The 20,138-nt window shown below is 44.4% G+C and overlaps 1 protein-coding gene across 1 annotated transcript in view; it reads left to right on the top strand.

Moving 5' to 3' along the window:
- The window catches only part of LOC122786910 (titin-like), a 147,582-nt gene that overhangs the window by 25,373 nt on the left and 102,071 nt on the right, over positions 1–20,138 (top strand). Inside the window, exons 41-73 of the mRNA XM_044053443.1 lie at positions 69–635; positions 792–1,073; positions 1,391–1,669; positions 1,748–2,029; positions 2,384–2,662; positions 2,751–3,038; positions 3,159–3,437; positions 3,527–3,808; positions 4,290–4,568; positions 4,717–4,995; positions 8,512–8,793; positions 9,204–9,482; positions 9,566–9,847; positions 9,932–10,210; positions 10,328–10,615; positions 10,713–10,991; positions 11,067–11,348; positions 11,448–11,726; positions 11,936–12,214; positions 12,660–12,938; positions 13,287–13,577; positions 14,168–14,455; positions 14,542–14,709; positions 14,795–15,077; positions 15,157–15,340; positions 15,517–15,597; positions 15,945–16,212; positions 17,717–17,791; positions 18,792–18,857; positions 18,987–19,064; positions 19,434–19,586; positions 19,813–19,902; positions 20,007–20,069. Coding sequence (XP_043909378.1) covers positions 69–635; positions 792–1,073; positions 1,391–1,669; positions 1,748–2,029; positions 2,384–2,662; positions 2,751–3,038; positions 3,159–3,437; positions 3,527–3,808; positions 4,290–4,568; positions 4,717–4,995; positions 8,512–8,793; positions 9,204–9,482; positions 9,566–9,847; positions 9,932–10,210; positions 10,328–10,615; positions 10,713–10,991; positions 11,067–11,348; positions 11,448–11,726; positions 11,936–12,214; positions 12,660–12,938; positions 13,287–13,577; positions 14,168–14,455; positions 14,542–14,709; positions 14,795–15,077; positions 15,157–15,340; positions 15,517–15,597; positions 15,945–16,212; positions 17,717–17,791; positions 18,792–18,857; positions 18,987–19,064; positions 19,434–19,586; positions 19,813–19,902; positions 20,007–20,069 — 7,992 coding nt within the window. The remainder of the gene's footprint in view (positions 1–68; positions 636–791; positions 1,074–1,390; positions 1,670–1,747; positions 2,030–2,383; positions 2,663–2,750; positions 3,039–3,158; positions 3,438–3,526; positions 3,809–4,289; positions 4,569–4,716; positions 4,996–8,511; positions 8,794–9,203; positions 9,483–9,565; positions 9,848–9,931; positions 10,211–10,327; positions 10,616–10,712; positions 10,992–11,066; positions 11,349–11,447; positions 11,727–11,935; positions 12,215–12,659; positions 12,939–13,286; positions 13,578–14,167; positions 14,456–14,541; positions 14,710–14,794; positions 15,078–15,156; positions 15,341–15,516; positions 15,598–15,944; positions 16,213–17,716; positions 17,792–18,791; positions 18,858–18,986; positions 19,065–19,433; positions 19,587–19,812; positions 19,903–20,006; positions 20,070–20,138) is intronic.

The raw sequence follows: 20,138 nt of genomic DNA, 5'->3' as shown, positions 1-20,138 counted from the left end.
TGCTTTGGCCAGTTCATGTACGTTAATGTTGTGCTACTAACATTTTCTTTCTCCCTCGACTCCTATAGAAAAATATCCTCCTGCCTTTGTGAGTAAACCTGACCCTCAGACTGTGTTTGTGGGTAAGAGGGCAGTGATTCAGTGTGTCATAATGGGATCAGCTCCTCTGAACATTGTCTGGCTCAAAGACAACGAGGCCTTGTCTAAAGAGCTGAAACGCTACCAAACCTCTTGTGAAAAGAACAAACACACTCTTGAGATCAGTGAGCTGGAGGCAGCTGACAGGGGGCTCTATGTCTGCAGAGCATCTAACGATGTTGGGACTGATGAGTGCAGCACGGAGCTGCGTGTTATTGATAAGCCCAACTTTGTGAAGCCCCTGGGTCCTGTAGCCGCTGTGGTCGGCACTCCCCTGCACCTGGAGTGTCAGGTGGATGAGGACACAGGAGTGAGTGTGACATGGACCAGAGATGGACGGAAAGTCCACCAGTCTCCCGACTGTAAACTGTCCTTCGAGAATAAGATGGTCACCCTCGATATTCTTAAGACCACACTGAGGGATTGTGGAAATTTTGTGTGTACAGTGACGAATGAAGCCGGGAGTGCGACATGCTCCACTCTGGTGAAGGTTCAAGGTAAGATCTGTCCCGTTGATTTTCATGGATCCTTTTCATAGACATGAAAATGAACATTGTTTATTTTGAATGAACATAACACCTTTCACATTCGCTGGGTTGTTTCTGTTTTTCTTTGACCTAATGTCGGCTCTTTTAAACCGTGCACCTCTGCAGAGCCGCCAGTCTTTGTAAAGAGGCTGGAGGGCACCACTGTGTGGAGACAGGGCAGTACTGTACGGCTGCAGTGCTCTGTCAAAGGTTCCCCCGAACTTCATACCACTTGGTTCTTTAATAACAGCGAGCTGTCAGCAGGGGGCAGACATGGCATCAGTCTGAAGGAGGGCGTTGCCACTATTGAGATTCAGGAAGTCACTCTGAGTGACAGTGGAAATTACACCTGTGAGGTTCTCAATGAGTCTGGCTGTGAAAGTTGCAGCACTAAAGCCACGGTCAAAGGTGTGTACGCAGAGCTCATTTACACTTTATCAACAAAGACGATTTCACTGCTCGTATGTTGTTAAGCAATGCACCACTAGAGGGCAGTGAGTAAAAAAGGGACAATGTTTTATTTCTTAGCAACTCGTCAAAACTTATACAACACGTCTGTTTAGTACGTTATTAGCTTTCAGGAGAAATTCATTCAGTTTTATATGTGCACATGTATGAAGACGTGTACATTACCCATGAAAGCGAATTATTTTAGCTATATAAAGATACATGATAGAAACTCAAATGTTGAGCATTTATCACAGAAATTCTTCATTCCTCTGTAGCACCACCGTCTTTCAAAAAGGAGTTAGCATCCGTGGAGGTGGTCAGAGGATCTGTGGCCGTGCTGGAGTGTGAACTCGCAGGTTCCACACCATTTGAGGTTTCCTGGAAAAAGAATAAGAAGCGTCTGTCCACAGATAAGAAGTTCAGGATAGTGTCGCAGGGTTTCCTGACTTCTCTGGAGATCCACTCATTTGAGAGCGCCGACGCTGGCGAATATGAGTGCGTCGTGTCCAACGAGGTTGGCTCGGTCAATTCAAAGTCTGTGGCCAAACTGAAAGGTCAGTGACGAGTGGAATTGAAACGCAGGTACGATGTCGGTGCGACAGTCACTCATGTTACTGTGACTGTTATTTCAGAACCACCAGTATTTTCAAAGAGGATCGAGAGCGCCACCGCAGTGTTGGGAAACACAGTGAAGCTGCAGGGAACTCTGAAGGGCTCAGCTCCCATCACTGTGAAATGGATGAAAGACTCTGAGCTGCTCAGGGACGACGATCCAAACGTTCACATGACCTTTGAAAACAATGTTGCCTGCATTTCCTTTTCCTGTGTTGAGATCAAACATGGAGGAAAGTTCACGTGCCTCGCTGAGAACGAGGCAGGGCAACAGAAATGTGAAGCTGTGTTAACAGTTCAAGGTCAGAACTTTTAAATACCTTTGCAGTAAAAGGGATATTTCATGCTTTTCCAAGTGTATTTGTTTGAGATATTGACACAAATGAATAATAAAAACAAAAAGTATTTTTTTTGATGAAGATAAAAATAAAAAACTATGTGACCCCGCCTTTCACCCTATGTCAGCTGAGATTGGCACAGCGCTCTCTGTGGCCCTGATGTGGAGGATAAAGTGGCAAATGTTTTTATATTTTTAATCTGAACTGAAATTACAGAATTACAGTCGGTATCTCATGCAAATACATCAACATAAACCCCCAACTTTCACATTAAGATACAGATTATTCTCTCTTCTAAAAACCGTGTTATAATTTTAGAACCAGCCAGGATCTTAGAGAAAGCAGAGTCCATCAGTGTGACTGCCGGAGAGTCCGCCACTTTGGGGTGCACGATTTCAGGAAGTCCAGAACTGAAAGTAAAGTGGTTTAAAGATGGAAGGGAGATGATCAGCGGCCGTAAATATAAGATGATGGTGAAGGAAAACATGGCCATTTTAAAGATCCTCTCAGCAGATAAAGGAGACACGTCACAATACAAGATGGAGGTTTCCAATAAAGTGGGCAAAGACGAGTGCACCTGCTCCGTCACTGTTATAGGTCAGTTTCAGACAGACACACAGAAGTCGTAATGCCTGAAGGGTCAGACAGATTCATAGTTACATGTTTGACATGTTTGTCCACACAGATCGCGCAGTTCCACCGTCCTTCACCAAAAGTCTGAAGAAAGTGGACGCAAACATAGGCACTAACGTTACCCTGCAGTGCCGCATCTCCGGCTCTCAGCCAATGCTTGTTTGTTGGTTCAAAGATGACAAAGAAATTCATAGCAATGACAAATATCAGGTGGATTTCAGTGAGAGCACCGCTTCTGTGGTGATCATCAGCCTGAACCAGAGTGACGGAGGAGTTTATACATGTCGAGCCTCTAATGATGCTGGCGAGAAGGAGACCAGTGGTTCTTTGTCCATCAAAGGTCAGAGCAGTGAACTGCTTCTCCTCAAACCTGAGATTAAACCTGAGTTTATCAATGACTGAAGCTCACATTTTAGGTTTTAAGCATTCATGTTGTTTTTTTCCCCCTAAATTACTCCAGAACCTCCAGCCTTTACGGTGAAGCCTGAGTCCCAGGACACTTCACCAGGTTCCAACATTGTCCTAAAATCAGCCTTCACTGGATCAGCTCCTCTGGTCATTAAGTGGTTCAAAGAGGAGAAAGAGATTTTCACTGGAGGAAAGTGTTTGATAAAGAAAGAATCTTCATCCAGCTCTTTGGAGCTTCACTCTTTGAAATCCAGTGATTCTGGTAAATACACATGTCAAGTGTCCAACAATGCCGGGAAGGTGGACTGCACCGCGGTGCTCTTTGTGAAAGGTGCCGTTTCATTCTTTGTGTTAGTTTGTGCTTCGCTTTGTTTACTCTCGTTGATTAACCTCTTCCTCTGACTAACTTTGAATTTACAGAAGCTCCAAAATTTACGATGACGCTTGAGCCGTCAATGTTGCTGAAAAGTGTACAGCCTCTAAAGCTGTCGTGTAAAGTGCAGGGAACACCTGTGATCACGATAATGTGGTTGAAAAATGGCTCTGAAATCACGCATGACCACAGACATGTGACGTCTTTCGATGGCTCAGTGGCATCTCTGGAGGTAGAAGACTGTTCTGTAGAAGACAGCGGACAGTATGTGTGTGTGGCCTCCAGCGAGGCCGGCAGAGACGAGTGCAGCAGCTCGGTGACCGTCAGAGGTGAATATTCTTTTTCTTTGACTGACATCAGACCTGGTCTAACCTGGTCCATGTTCTTCCTTAACATGTTCAGGGCTGACTTGGGTACTGTTTGCATTTAAATCTTTAACCCAACTCTTTAACCCAACAGTTGACTCACTGTCGTCATAAAAACATAGTGGAACTTTTCTCTTAAAGTAAATGTTATTCAGTTGATCCACAGTCAAGTCCAGATCCTTATCAGACACAAAAAGTCTCTGTTTCATTTTTTATTTGAAATTTAAAGATCTATTCATATTTTCCACATCTGTGATGAATGTCTATGATGGACTGTGCAGATCTTTTGGTGATGAATAGATGTTTTGATGACACATTCACTGGACTCTGGACGAGTGGGGAGAGTCCATGATGTGGACGCCCTGAACATCTAAAGGAGCTGTGTGGACCAGACTGGCTGCATGAGACCAGAACCTTCTAACATTCATCATGTGTTCTCTTGTAGAGCCTCCAGTGTTTGTGAGGCCTTTCGAATCAGCAGAGCTTATGAAGGGATCTGGTCTTATCTTGGAAGGAACTGTTTCAGGTTCTGTTCCTTTTGAACTCAGTGTTTTCCTCAACGATAAACTGATCAGAAATGACAAAAAGCACAAAATCAGCCTGGAAAATGACACAGTCACTGTTGAGGTGTTGGACTGTGATAGTGGAGATGCTGGGACATATCAGTGCTCAGTTGTGAACGATGTCGGAGAGACGTCTTGTTCTTGCCAGATTTCACTGAAAGGTCAGTCACAGTGATGTTGTTGTTGCATGTTGTCCAATGTTTCCATCAACAATGTGTTTGAGGTCTTTAAATCCAGGAACAGAGACATTTTCACCTGCACATGCTTCCGTAAGTATGCTGAATTTGACCTGTGACCTTCTCTCATCAGAACCACCATCATTTGTTCAGAGACTCGAGGACATGTCCATTATTGTGGGCTCTGAGGTCTCTATGAGGTGCATGTTGTCTGGGTCACTGCCCATGACTTTCTCCTGGATGAAGGACGATCATGAGCTCACGGAGGACGAGCATTTTAAAATGTCCTTTGATGCCACGAGTGCCGTGTTGACTTTGAAAGATGCTCAGTTGTTACATGGAGGCAAATATGTGTGTCAGGCGCAGAACCGAGCCGGGACCCAGCAAAGCACTGCCACGCTTGCAGTCACAGGTTTGTATGATGTTCATATTTCACTGCTGTCGCTTTTCTGTCGAGCTTCTATCTACCTGTGATATTAACACCTGTGTGTGAGGAACAGCTGATTCACCTTTGGATCACTATGTTGTCACAGAACCACCAAGTATTTCAGAGCATGCAAAGTCCATCAGCGTGACTCGGGGCGACCCGGCCCGTCTGGAGTGCAGGTTCTCAGGCAGCAAACCACTGACGTGCAGGTGGATGAAGGCGGGAAAAGAGCTGAGCTCAGGTTTGAGATTCAGAGTCCAGATCAGTGACAGCAGCTCTGTGCTCATCATCAATAAAACTCAGAAGAGTGACTGTGGCGGATACACCTGTGAGGTGTCAAATATAGCCGGGTGCAGTTCTAGTGAAGCATCAGTCACTGTGTTAGGTCAGAGAATGTGAAAGTTTTTTACATTTGTTCCTGTTTGTTATATTTGAACCAGGTTAACATGGTTTTCATACTTCAAATGTAACAGATCAGATCATTAAACCCACTTTCACGAGAAAACTGAAGCAGACCGAGGGAATCAAAGGGTCCTTGGTTCACCTGGACTGTCTGGTCTCCGGCTCGCTGCCTGTGACCACGCAGTGGTTCAAAGACGATCGACAGATCCAGACTGACGAGAAACACAAATGCACCTTCTTTGACAATGTTGCATTTCTGGAAATCACTAATCTTGACAGTGACGACGGCGCCAGCTACACGTGCGTCGCCACAAACATGGCAGGAAGCGTGTGTTGCTCCGCGCTGTTGCTCGTTAAAGGTTAGAGTTTTATTTCAAAGTTAACACAGAGTCACATCATCAGTGTGATGTTGTAACAATGTTGTTTTCCCAACAACAGAGCCACCCAGCATTCTTGAAAAGCCTGAATCCATGAATGTTATTCCCGGCTCAAAAGTCCAGTTTCATGTGCATTTCTGTGGAACGCTGCCACTGAATATCAGATGGTTTAAAAATGGGAAAGAGATTTTTTCTGGCGCTGACTGTTCTGTGATTAAAGATGACAGCTGCAGTTCAGTGGAACTCTACTCTGTCAAAACAAGTGATTCTGGAGACTTTGTCTGTGAAGTGCAGAATGATGTCGGCTCCACTTCCTGTCAGGCGACACTTTTCGTCAAAGGTTTATATTGATCCTCATCACCTTCTTTATGTTAATCACCACTGAAAAGTCACTGTAATAAATGTGGACATTTGTTTTCAGAGCCGGTGTTTTTCACTGACAAACCTGCAGGTGTGTCAGTGGTGAAAGTCGGAGACAGTGCGACGTTTGAGTGCAGGGTTGTCGGTTCTCCTCCAATCTGCGTGCGCTGGTTCAGCAACGCAGTCGAGCTTCAGCACAGTGTCAAACACAAGCTGGCGTTTTCCAATTCTGTCGCCACGTTAGAGATCTGTCAAGTTAGTGAACAAGACAGTGGGAAATATTTCTGCGAGGCTCGCAATGAAGCAGGCGCAGAGAGCTGCGGTGCCCAGTTAGACGTTAAAGGTCGGTTTTCCTCTGAGGTTTTTCATGAACGTGTTCAGATCCAGTAAACTGTTGAAGGAGATGAAAAATGTATTTATTCTGTTGCTTTCAGAACCGCCTGCATTTGCTGAAGAGCCGAGATCTCTTCATATTGTTAAAGGTTCCACTGCAGCGTTTTCTTACCATGTGACAGGAAGTGCTCCACTGAAGATCACATGGTTCAAAGATAAAATGCCAATCACATCCAGCTCCAAGTATTTGATCAGTGATAGTGAGAAGGGAGGCGTGGAAATCCAGGACTGTAAAGACCACGACGTTGGCTCATATCGGTGTGTAGTTACCAATCAGGTTGGAAGCTGCACCAGCTTTGCAACTTTGTCTCTTAAAGGTTGGTTTAGTGAAGATCACGTGACCATCACATTACTATACACTCTCTGGTATTAAACTTGTGTTGTTTGTGTTAGCACCTCCCACATTTGTAAAGAAGATGGAGAACACGTCCTGTGTGGTAGGAGAGGAGGTGGTTCTCCACTGCATTGTGGACGGTTCTCTGCCTCTTGCTGTTCATTGGCAGAAAGATGAAAAGTGGATCTCAGAAAATTCAAAAACTAAGATAAAGTTTGAGAAAAATGAAGCCACACTCATGGTTCCTGCGTGTGAGGGGGCTCATGGTGGTCGGTACACCTGCAAGGTCATCAACGAAGCTGGACAGGACCAATGCTTTGCCACTGTCGTAGTGAAAGGTACTTCTTATTCCTGCACAGTTTTAACACTTTAGCTCTAATAAGTACACTCACCTGTTTGTGTTGGTGCTGTAGAACCACCTACAATCCAAGAGAAGCCTGCAGAAGTCAGAGTGGCACGTGGTGATCCAGTCAGTCTTGAGGTCAGAGTCTCTGGAACTCTGCCGATCAGTGTGCAGTGGAGCAAAGACGGTAAAACGTTAGAGTTGAGTAGAAAACATCGTCTCCTGTACGAGAACCACCTCAGCTCCTTGAACATCCAGTCCTGTCAGCTGGACAACAGCGGACTTTACCTGTTTGAAGCAACTAACTCTGTGGGAACATGCAGCTGTAAAGTTGTGCTGGTTGTTTTAGGTTTGTGAAATATTCCGCAAATCTTAAACAAATACAAGCTGCAGAACTTTTCTTTCACTGACTCAATGTTTGATGCTGTTTTAAACAGAAAAGCTTGTTCCTCCAACATTTGTGAGGAAGTTAACAAACATTCAGGCAGTCTTGGGTTCAGTGGTGAAGATGGAATGCAGAGTGTCTGGTTCTATTCCGCTGTCAGCTGACTGGAGCAAAGGGAAACAGAGAATCACAGCGAGCGCTAAGCACAAACTTCTGACCACTGAGGATTCTGTGTCTGTGGAGTTTATTCTGACTGAAGGCTCTGACACTGGAGAATATTCCTGCAGAGTCACAAATGAAGCCGGCAGCTGTGTGTGCAGTGCTGTTCTCACAGCTAAAGGTTAGCATTCATTCACTGTTAGGTCAGAGTTGACTTTCTGTGAGTCATGTTCCGTCATCTTGTTTTATCTTGTGGTTTTAGTGCCACCAATGTTCGTGTCTGAACCCGAGAGTCAGACAGTTATTCCAAACTCTGCAGTTGTCTTCAGAAGCGTCTTTGAAGGCACACCTCCGTTTATCATCACATGGTTAAAGAGTGGCAGTGAACTGGTCACAGGGCCATCCTGTGTGATCCGACAGGAGACGTATTCTTCGTCTGTAGAGCTTCACTCAGTCGGGATTCTGCAGAGTGGGATTTACTCCTGTCGGATCAGCAACGGAGCTGGTGTCGCGACATGTGCAGCAGAGTTGCTGGTGGAAGGTTGGACTGCTCTTTTTTTTTGTCCACCGTCGCCATTTGATCTTTTAGTTTTCACCTTTTTACAGTTTCTCTTTCTTCAACATCCTTATCTTCTCTGTCTTTACAGATGTGTTGTTAAGATCACCCGTCCATTCTCTGTCCATCGCTGTGATGCTCCACTCTTCCTCTCTCATGTTAACGTTATCTTCTTTTTTTATGACTTTTCAGAACCTCCTCAGTTTGTCCTCAAACTGCCTCCCACCATCTTCGTGAAGCAGGGTGAGGGACACCGTTTTGAGTGTAAGCTAAAGAGCTCACGCTCCGTCAATGTGAGCTGGTACAAAAATGACCAACAGTTAAACGATGGAGGAAACTATAAAATACTGCTCGTCGACTCCACGCTGCACCTGCAGCTGCTCACCACACGGTTTGAGGATAACGGAGTCTACAGCTGTGAGGCCCGTAATCTTGCTGGCTGCACGAGCTGCAGCAGCGTTCTCACAGTCCAAGGTCAGATATGGATGCTCTGTGTCGCCGTAACATTGTTCCTCTGAACGTTTGTAGCATGAAAAACAAAGAATGAAAGATCTTGATGTTACAAGTTTCAACTGTTGGAGAATCTGGTGTAAAATCTTCAGCAAAGATCAGAGTTGACTGTCAGCATGATACTGAGCAGTATTTCTTTTTTTCACATTAAAATCTGTCTGACCTCGACGTCATGTGACCTTTCCTCCCACTACAGCATGAGCGTTCCTTTTCTCTCACTAATGATCTTTGTTTTTTTCCCATCGTTCCTTCATTGGATCCTCGAGCATGGACTGAACCTCAGCATGACCTTCAGTCAGGACTGATTCCCTGTTTGCCTGCAGCAGCAAGGACGTGTTTCATGTCCAGTTAATGAATTTCACTGTATTTTCCAGAGTCTCCGTCTTTTACTAAAACTCCGAGCCCAGTGGAGGGCGTCACAGGCAAAGATGGCAGCCTTCACTGTGAGATGTATGGAACTCCACCTCTAAAGATCAGCTGGTACAAAAACAAAAGCCCCTTAAAGGAGAGCAGAAAATATAAGATGGTCAGTGAAGGCAACTCTGCTACACTGCACATCCTGAGACTGGAGCAGGACGACGCCGGCCAGTATGAATGCTGGGTCTCAAACCATGTTGGAAGAAATTCTTGCCAAACCACCGTCACTATTAAAGGTTAGTGCAGAACCCGAGCCTGTTTCTTAGCAGCCCAGTCTTAGTGCAGTCTTTTCACCTTCCATCTGTCTGTCTTCACTCAGAACAACCAGCATTTGTCCAGAAGCTGGTTGACCAGTCAGTGAGAGTTGGCGAGCAGCTCATACTCACAGCAACAGTAAAAGGCTCCGAGCCACTGACTGTGTCCTGGGTTCAGGACAAAGATCACATTCTCAGAGATGGCGACAACAGGAGGATCACGTTTGATAACGACGTGGTCACCCTGGTTGTTCCTCAGGTCGACTCCACCACAGGTGGTAAATACATCTGCCAGCTCAAGAACGACTCTGGTGTCGCGGAGTCTGTCTCCCAAGTCACAGTTCTAGGTTTGTAACATCCAGACGTCATTTCTTTGCCCTTGTGATGGTGTTAGGCTTCATTTCGCATAATATCTCCCCCTCACTTTCTAGAACCCGCTGCAGTTGTGGATAGCCCAGACTCTTTGAGTGTGATGTCAGGAGAAAATGTGACTCTAGAAGTCAGAGTTTCTGGTTCTCCAGAACTGAAATGTAAGTGGTTTAAGGACAACAAAGAGATCTCTGTTGGTGCCAAGTGCCAGATGTCCTTGACAAAGAAGGTCGCCACCCTGAAGCTTCGCTCTGCTGACAAACCCGATGCTGGAGAATATAAATTTGAGGTTTCAAACCATGTTGGTGCAGCCACATGTGTAACTCAGCTCGTTGTCTCAGGTTGGTAGTTAAAGTGCAAACCTCATTTGATTATTTTCTTATGATATCTCGATTCTTTAAATCAGCTCTGAGCTCAGGAATGCTCTCTAACATGTCACGTTTGTTTTTTGACGATAGATAAGTTGATACCTCCGAGTTTCATAAGGAAGCTAAGAGACGCTCACCTGGTTGCGGGTAAGCCTGGTGAGATGGAGTGTAAGGTTACTGGCTCAGCACCTTTAACTACTTCCTGGTTCCACGACGGCCAGGAGATCCAAAGTGGACCAAACTATGACATCAGCTGTTCTGATAACAGCTGCAAACTGAAACTTCTGACTATAACAATGTCAGATTCAGGTAAATACACCTGTAAAGCTGTGAATGCTGCAGGAGCCAGTGAAACCAGTGCATCCATGAAAGTCACAGGTCAGTAGGTGTGAAAAAAGTTCTCTCCTTGTCAGCACGCGATCCAACAGAAACTAAAATGATCATCCAACAATTCATCTTTTTTTATTTGAACCAGAACCTCCGTCTTTTGTGGACAAACCCAAAGCGGAGGAAACATTGCCAGGCAACAATGTGTCTTTCTTAGCCAAAGTGAGAGGCAGCTCCCCCCTGAGGGTGAAATGGTTCAGAGGAGCCAAAGAAGTGCAGCATGGACGACGCTATGAGATCAGCTTGAAGAACAATGTAGCCACATTGGTTCTTCTTGGAGTTGAACCAGCGCAGGCAGGAGAGTACACCTGCCAGATCATTAATGATGCAGGGAAGGAAAGCTGCGAAGTTTACCTGTTTGTCAAAGGTTTGTCTTTTTTTAACCCTGTGTGAGCTCTGAAAATGAAATGAGTGTAACTGACGATGGGATTGCCTCTCTCAGAACCTGCCCGCTTTGTGAAGAAGCTTCGGGATGTTTCCTGTGAGAAGGGAAAGCCACTGAGGCTGGAGGTCACGTTCAGTGGAAGCCCCATCGTCAATGTGTCCTGGAGGAAGGACGGTCAAGTCGTCTGGACTTCGTATCAATACAATGTGATCACCACTGACTCCTCCTGTATCCTGGAGGTTCTTAACTCTGACAGTTTGGATGCGGCAGGTAGATATTCTTGCGAAGTCAACAATGGATTTGGAAGCGACAAATGTGACGCTCAAGTGTCCATTCTAGGTAAAATAAAACTTCAGTTGTTTCATTCAAGGCCGTTTGTTTTCCTCTGAAACTCATCTGTCGTCACATTAATCATCATAATCACATCTTTCACTTTAGAACGACCGTACTTTGTTGAACACATGGAGCCAGTGGAGCTAACGGCAGGCGACCCTCTTACGCTGAAATGTCGCATAGCTGGAACTCCTGACATTTCCACAGCTTGGTTCAAAGCTGACGGAAAATTGCGCAGGTCTGACATTTGCTCCATGGAGTTTGCAGATGGCGTCGCATCTTTGCATCTTCTCACAACCACCAAGCTCAATCATGGCGAGTACGTCTGCAAGGCCGAGAACCGGGTCGGTTCTGCTGCCACCAGCTGTGACGTGACAGTGAAAGGTGATGCTTGTTTTCTATACGTATATTTTTGTACAATAACAAAACAGACGAGTTGTGTTTCAGGATTTTAGGAGTGACTTTAGATCAGGTTTCAGTGATTCATCCTCAGTTTACTGTGCTTCCTTATAATTTCTCATCAACATAGAAGCTTAGCAGTGCATGGCGACTAAACATGTTGACATTTCTAACATCAGCATTGCTTCCCTCAGAACCTGTGCACTTTATCAAGAAGCTGGACAACACAACTTTCATAGTCGGTCAGCCACTGAAACTAGTCTGCACGTACGCCGGGAGCCAACAGGTCTATGTCACATGGAAGAAAGACAACAAGCTGATTTGGGCGTCTTATCAGTATAACGTTAGAACCACTGATTCCACCTGCTCTCTGGACATCCTGAATAGCGACAGACCCGACGCAGCTGGAACGTACACTTGCGAAATTTCCAACAAAGTTGGAAGTGACGTCTGCCACGCTCGTGTCAGCCTAGGTAACTTCACAAACGCCACATGCTTTCAATTCATATATTAATTGTTGAAGACGAGATGACTGCATGAGCTCTAAGCCCTGCCTGCTAGCATGAGACGGCGTTTACTTTCTCAGAACAGCCAGGCTTTGTCAAAGAGCTGGATGGACACGAGTTTCACATTCAGGTTCACGTACTCCAGAGAGAGTGAGCATGACCTGGAACATAAAAGCACACACTCGTGAGCAAACAGCACTTTTTTAATGTCATCACGAGTAACCGATAAAAGCACTCACGTTGACTTTCCACCGTCAGTGACGCTCTGAACCTGCACGTCAGGATAAAGATTGTGGACTTGCGCAACCGTTTGTTTTGTGCATGAAATATTGGACAGACTCACCGGGACACAGCGCCGTCTCCTCGTCTTCAGTGTTTCTGCTTTGACTCATGTCAACGTTACTTCTCTCAGAACCTGTACGATTTGTCAAGAAACTGGAGGACGTCTGCCATGAAGTGGGCAAACCGCTGAAGCTGGAATGCTCGTACACGGGCAGTCAGCGAGTCAACGTCACTTGGAAGAAAGACGATAAGCTCATTTGGGCGTCGTACCAGTACAACGTCAAGACCAGCGAGTCCTCCTGCGCTCTGGATGTCCTCAACAGTGACAGAGAGGCTGCGGCGGGAAAATACACGTGTGAAATTTCCAATGCAGGAGGAAGCGACGTCTGTCACGCTCATGTTAAAATAGGTAACACACTAACATGCCATTTCGCTTGTGTTGCTGTCATCACCATGGTAACCTCGTCTAACTGTCGCCCTGGATCGTGTTGTCGGTTGTGTTTTTGAGATCATTAGAGGCATTGGTTTTATGAACATGTGATCCATGTAACTTTGGTGAATCAGATCTTTTATTTGTAGCTTGTCCCTGTATCTGTTTGCTGTTGCGTTGCAGGTCTTGTTGCTGTCTCAGGTGCTGTTTTGTCTCTGTGACTCTGGTGTTGGCCCAGTGGCCCAGTGGATGATTGGTGTCCGAATTCGAACCACAGTCACTGTGTCGCAACATGATCTGATTTTCTTCCTTTCTCCCCACAAACAGAACGCAAAGTTGCTCCAAACTTCACTAAGAAGCCATCAGAGTCCATGACGGAGTCCGTGGGTAAGATGGTGAAGATGGAGGGTCGGGTGTCTGGCTCGCAGCCGTTGAGCATCACCTGGTACAAGGACAACGTGGAAATTCACGCCTCTGACAAGTACGACATCAGCCTTAAGAACAATGTTGCTGTACTCTGCATCAGAGACTCCACTGGCTCTGACAGAGGCGCGTACACCTGTGAGGCATCCAACGAAGCTGGCAAAGCTTCATGTCGGGTTTCCCTCTCCATCTCAGGTATGAGGCCATCGCTGTTTCTGTGACACTTTCCAAATATTTATCCGAAACTGACGAAAAATCAATATTTGTTCACTGAAGATGTTTGGTTCTGTCCATCAAATAACTTCTGTCAACAGTACTTGAACCAGTCCTTAGTTCTGGTTCCTGGGTGGTCTGCAGTGTTTCTATACAAATAATGCTGCTGTTGATATTTGTGATAAATTTAGTGTAACTTTCTCTAATAATGACAGAGCTGGCAGATGTTGTCCTGCCTTTTGTCCTCATGGTGGACGAACACATGATGGGCACTTTTATATCCAAACTGAAAAAGCTAACCCTTGTTATGTTAGATGTGTCGCTGCTATTAGTATCACCTTAACTTTATGATCTGAAGAAACAGCACTGAAATAACAATATTAATAAATATTGGTATTGATTAACAGAATCAATCAAATCTTAAACTTTAGTCAGTATCTGTGGTGTGTGGTGATGTCCAGACGTGGACTCATGAAACACAAAGATCTCAGATGCTGGTTCTTACTGTGGCTTCTGGATTTCACAGCAGCTCAAAGTTCAGTCAAACAGAAACTTGCTCTTCATTTCTCCAGAAACCGGACAACCTCCCAAATTCGACACCCTTCTGGAGCCACTGACTGTGAGTGAGGGGGAGAAGCTGAGTCTCAAATGTCACGTCAGTGGTTCTGCTCCACTGAACATCCAGTGGATGAAGGACCGGAGGGAACTGAAGTCCAGTGCAAATACCAGGATCACATTTGTTGGAGGGACGGCTTGTCTTGAGATCAGCGCCGCTTCCAAGTCTGATGCAGGAGATTATCTGTGCAAGGCGAGCAACGCGAGTGGCAGTGACTTCTGCAAGTCTAAAGTCACTGTTCAAGGTACCACATGCACTCTGGCCAGCTCTGTGATGCTGCTTCATTTTGTTTGGTTGTCTTGTTCTCTCACCTTCTGAATTTCTTCTCAGACAAAGGAGCCGCCCCTGCTGCTGCTGTCCTCACCCCTGCTGCTGCTGTCCCCGCCCCTGTTGCTGCTTTCCCCGCCCCTGCTCCTGCTGTCCCCGCAGCTGCACCAGTCAAAAAACTTGACAATTTATTCTTCATCGAGGAACCAAAAAATGTTTCCGTCACAGAGAGTAAGTGTAGACTTTTCTGATTTCGTGATTATTGATCATAAAAGCAGAGCAGAGATGTAGCACAGATGTTTGTCTTTGTTCACAGAGGGAACGGCAACCTTCATCGCTAAAATCTGCGGTGACCCAATCCCAAGCGTGAAGTGGATGAAGGGCAAATGGAGGCAGATCACAGCCGGAGGTCGTATTTCCATTGTGCACAAGGGGCAGGACGCTAAACTGGAGATCAGAGAGGTGACCAAGTCCGACGCTGGTAACTACAGATGTGTTGCTACCAATAAACATGGGGAGATCGAGTGTGGCGCTGAGATGGAAGTTTCCAAAAAGGAGGCAGTTGAAGAAATTGGAGATTTGAGGACGAGGCTGAAGAAGTAAGAGTTTTGTAGCCAGAAACTGGTTTTCTTAAACTAAAGTCTTTGTTTCTAACAAACTGTGTGATGTTTGATCCAGAACACCTTCAAAGCAGAAAAGCCCCAAGAAAGAGCAGGAGGTCAATATTGTGGAGCTGCTCAGAGGTCGTGAGCCCAAAGAGTACGAGAAAATCCTTCAGGATCACGGAATCCACGACTACCGTGCGATCCTGCAGGCCATCGAGTTCCTGAAGAGGGAGAAGGAGATGGAGACGGGAGTTGTGGTGAGGAGAAACCGAATGTCCTGAATGTACTGTGTCAAATTAAATCATGGAGATTTATTGCACCAAAGGAACTTAAGTAATAAATTCAGTCACAACAAAACTTTCAAAAGTGAAGCTGGGAGTGGATTTCATTCACAAGAAACCAATCAATCAATAAATGTAACAAACTTCTGCAGGAGGTGGAACATGGAGGTCGGGTTGAAGAGGAGGACATGGCCCGACTGATACAGCAGCTGGAAGGACGTGTCACCACTGAGGTACCACCTGATGTAGAGTTAACCAGGTTAACCAGGTTAAATACACAACCATGTCGTTTCTGTGACTATTGTGTTTGACTCTATGTAGATGATATTGTGATCTATAATTGGATTTGCACACACACAATTAGTGACAGTGATTTTCACCTTTGACCCTCAAACCCAATCCACCTCCACGTGAAAGAAGTGGAAACATCCGACAAATGATAGATTTTCTGTTTGTGAGAATAAAAGACTGATGAATGAAAAAGGTCATTCAATTATAAACAAGAGCAGAATCATATAAATCATTGATGTTTGTTTAAACTACAGCTGTGCATTCAAACTGTGTAACTGACTCCACTCAGCCTGTCTCTGTCATGGAGGACATCACAGACCAGACCACGGCTGAGAACCAGACTGCCACCTTTGAGTGCCAGATCCGGATCAACTACCCAGAGATCTCTCTGACCTGGTACAAGGGGACACAGAAACTGGACAACAGTGACAAGTATGACATCAGCAGTGACGGCGAGCGCCATTATCTGAGGATCAACAACTGCCAGGTCAAAGATCAGGGCAACTATCGTGTGGTGTGTGGTCCTCACATCTCCAATGCCAAACTCAGTGTCTCAGGTGAGTCTTTGTGTCTTTGTGTCCTTTTGTCCCATCTCCTCATTTCCTACCAGCAGGTGGCATACACTGACCTCTTTGACCTTCAGACCGGGACCTTGTCTTCTGTGTTTTGTTCATGTTTTGTGTTTTTTACTTTCTGAAAATATAAGAAACATCAACTCAGTCAACTAAGAATCAATAATCTAGTTGTCAGACGTTAACTCAGATTATCTGCTTTTAGCCGAAAACATTCAGTTCACTAAAAGCATCAAAAGCATCGAGGTGAGTGAACTCCACAGCGCCACCTTCCAGTGTGAGCTGTCCTTTGACAGCGCCTCTGTCACATGGTACAAAGGCTCTTGGGAACTTCCAGAGAGTCCAAAGTTTAAGTTCAGGGCCGAGGGCCGTCGCCATTTTATGACCATCAGTGACGTGACGTCAGCGGACGAAGGTTTGAACAGCTGCTGTTTCTCTTTGCTCTGATTGGATGAAGCTGTTTTACACCTGAACACAACATTAAACTCCTCCTTCAATCTTGTCTCCGCCCCCATCAGGCGTTTACTCCGTGATCGCTCGCCTGGAGCCAATGGGAGAAGCTCGTAGTTCTGCCGAGCTTCACCTGTCGCACAAAGGTCACGATTATTCTAGAATATTTATGATTAAATGTTCTCACGGAATATTTAAGTCTGAGGTTCAATTTGTGTTTTTGGTTCAAACCTTCAGACGTTACAGACGCTCCAGAAAGTCAGTCTGCAGTCGTTTACAGAGGTGAGTCTCTGTAGACCAGAGTCAACTTCACCTGCTCGGCGTCTCATGATTGGCTCATTCATTCATTCATAAACGTCCTTTTTTCCTCAAGATTCCTCTGAACTTTAATAATGGACTGTAATAATCTCATCAATCTGTAACAATAATAAAAATGAGAATATTAATCTCTAATAATCTCAATAATCTGTATCAATAATAATGTATGTTTGTGTTTGTTTAAACATACATTATTATTGTTTGTTTAAACAAATAATACAATAATTTTCTAATATCCTACATTTTGACTGTAATCAGATTATTTATTTTAAAAGTACGGAAGAGGATTCAGTTTGAGATTATTTTTACAAAAAAAATGAAATATCTGAAATCAAAGATTATAAAATAAATTAGAGATAAATTTGAATTCAACTAAACTTTGACATCAATATCTGATTAAAGTCTGTTTTATTTTATAATCTCTTATTTCCCAACATAAAACATTTATTCAGTATAATCCCAGAATACCCAGAATCCTCCTCTGTGCACTGATGACACATGTGGACGCAGATCTCTGACAGCTGATTTGCTCTTTAGCGTTTGAGCGTGTGGCGGTTCAGGAAAAGAAGGTGTCGGTACAATATTCGTCCACAGGTATGGACATTGTCCTGTCTGACTGTCTGTCTCTGTGTATTTGTATGTTAATTTTTTCACCAGGGGGTGGCGTCCTCTCGGCTTTGTGGTGGTTTTAAATTTCTCTAAGTTCACTTTTCTTCTTTAGCAGAAGAGAAAAAACATGTAGAAGAAGAAATCATAGAGAGGAAAGAGTTCAGGATCACAGAAGAAGTTTCTGAAGGTACAAACACTTTGTTCTCACAGCGCTGCACCAATTAACATTCCTAATACTTTTCACCCACGAGTGAACCTTCAAGCACAACGTTTACGAGGAACGTTTGAGCAGAACGTTCAAGCACATCATTCACAAGGAACGTTCAAGCAGAATGTTTCCCGAGGAACATTCGAGCAGAATGTTTTCTGAGGGACATTCGAGCAGAATGTTTTCCGAAGGAACGTTCATGCAGAATGTTTACCAGGAACGTTTGAGCAGAACGTTTACCAGGAACGTTCAAGCTAAATTTTCACGAGGAACATTCGAGCAAAACGTTCACGAGGAACGTTAGAGCAGAATGTTTACGAGGAACGTTCGAGCGGAACGTTTACGAGGAACGTTCATGCCAAACGTTTACGAGGAACGTTCATGCCAAACGTTTACGAGGAACGTTCATGCCAAACGTTTACAAGGAACATTCATGCCGAACGCTTGCCAAAATGTTTGAAGCTGGTAGAAATTTGCTTTTTTCAGTCTAATTTCATGTTTGTGTTTCCTGTTTGTGTTTCCTGTGTTGTGTTTCACGATGAACATACAAGCAGAATGTTTTCCGAAAGAACGTTCATGCAGAACGAGGAACGTTCGAGCAGAACGTTTACGAGAAATGTTCGAGCAGAACATTTACGAGGAACGCTCATGCCGAACGTTTGCCAAAATGTTTCATGCTGGTAGAAATTTGCTTTTTTCCGTCCTCTAATTTCATGTTTGTGTTTCCTGTTTGTCCGTTCGCGCTGACTCTTTCACTCTCATTAATCCTTGCTCGCTTGTTGCTCAGTCAATGAATCTGAGTAGATGAAGTTCAGTAGATGAAGTTCTGTAGATGAAGTTCAGTAGAAGAAGTTCAGTAGAAGTTCTCTGTAGATGAAGTTCAGTAGATGAAGTTCTGTGGATGAAGTTCAGTAGATGAAGTTCAGTAGAAGTTCTCTGTAGATGTTGCTTTTAACATGAACTCTCTCGATCCTTTAAGCTGCTGAAATTTTAAGGCGTGAGGAAGAGAAATGTGCCGAGGCTGCAGCTCGACGTCCGGCTCCAGGTATCAACACTTGTGTCTCTTTATCGTCATTTTGATGACTTCTTCAGTCACTTTTTTTTTTTAAAGATTGAAAATTTAAAAACATCTTGATGTTAGATTTTTACTCTTCTGGACTGAAATGTTTTAAAGAAGCTGTAGTGAAGAAGCTGCAGCCTGATGTCACTGACGCTGCACGCCAGAGGGAAGAAGAAGCTCCACCCCCTGAAGGTAATCTATTATCATAGAGTTCTTTGTTCTTTTCTTTCTCACACTCTTACATATTTATTTGAAACTTACAAAAATAATGTTTTTCTTCACATTTATTAAAAACTATATTTTTTAAATGGAAAAAAAGCTTTGGATTGAAAATCCGATCAATAATTGTAAATGTTTTGCTGAGATTGAATTTTATTCTGAAATCTCAAAGAATATTATTTTCATTCTTCAGTGTTTCTTCACGTCACTGTGTTTTTCTTGCTTCAATGCAAACAGAGCATTGTCTGTCTGTCTGTTTGTTTGTTTGTTTGTTCCCTAAACTCTTGAAGCTGGTGTGACTCTGTGTAAACTCTCAGTCATATTTTTCTGTTGACCTTGAAGAACGGTGTTACACTGAACCAGAACCTGAAGTGGTTCGCAGACAGGTCCCTGCTGAACCTCATCCACCCAAAACAGCAGAGCCAGAACCAAAACCTGCTGCTCCTGGACTCAAAGAGGTTGAACTGAAGCCTGAGGACGCTTCTAGACCCAGAGGTAAAGTGGACAAAACTTTGGATTTTCCACTAGAAAACCATCAGGTTTCTGTTGAGTTTGAACCTGTCTGTGTGGAACCTGTCTGTGTGGAACATGCTAACCTCTTCATCTGAATTTTTAACGTGGTCTCAGACAAAGACCACTTCATTGTGTTCTTTTTGTTCGAAGCACTCGTCAGAGTGTGATGCAACCACATCATTAAACACATGTAAATGTTTCTTTAAAGCACCACAACCGTCAAAGTCTGAAGAACCTGTCATTCTGCCAAAGACCACCAAGGTTCCTCCTCCATCACAGGAACGTGTTCCTGCCACAGGTAACAACAGTAAAACTGTGATTTCATTCGCTACGAGTGCGATCTCTGGTTCCACTTTAGTGTCTTTCAGCACCTATAGCTTAAATATTTAATGTTCTCTTAAGCCCAAGATGTGACCAAACCAGAAGGACCTGCACCACCTCCTGCTCCTGCTGTTCCATCTGAAGGTACTGCAGAGAACTTCTCTGCTGTTTTCGTGTTGCTTAATGAGCTGCTGTTAATAATGTGGAGGATCT

Source organism: Solea senegalensis, linkage group LG2 (assembly GCF_019176455.1).
Source record: "Solea senegalensis isolate Sse05_10M linkage group LG2, IFAPA_SoseM_1, whole genome shotgun sequence".
Classification (NCBI taxonomy): domain Eukaryota; kingdom Metazoa; phylum Chordata; class Actinopteri; order Pleuronectiformes; family Soleidae; genus Solea; species Solea senegalensis.
This window is presented reverse-complemented; position numbering and strand designations above follow the sequence as displayed.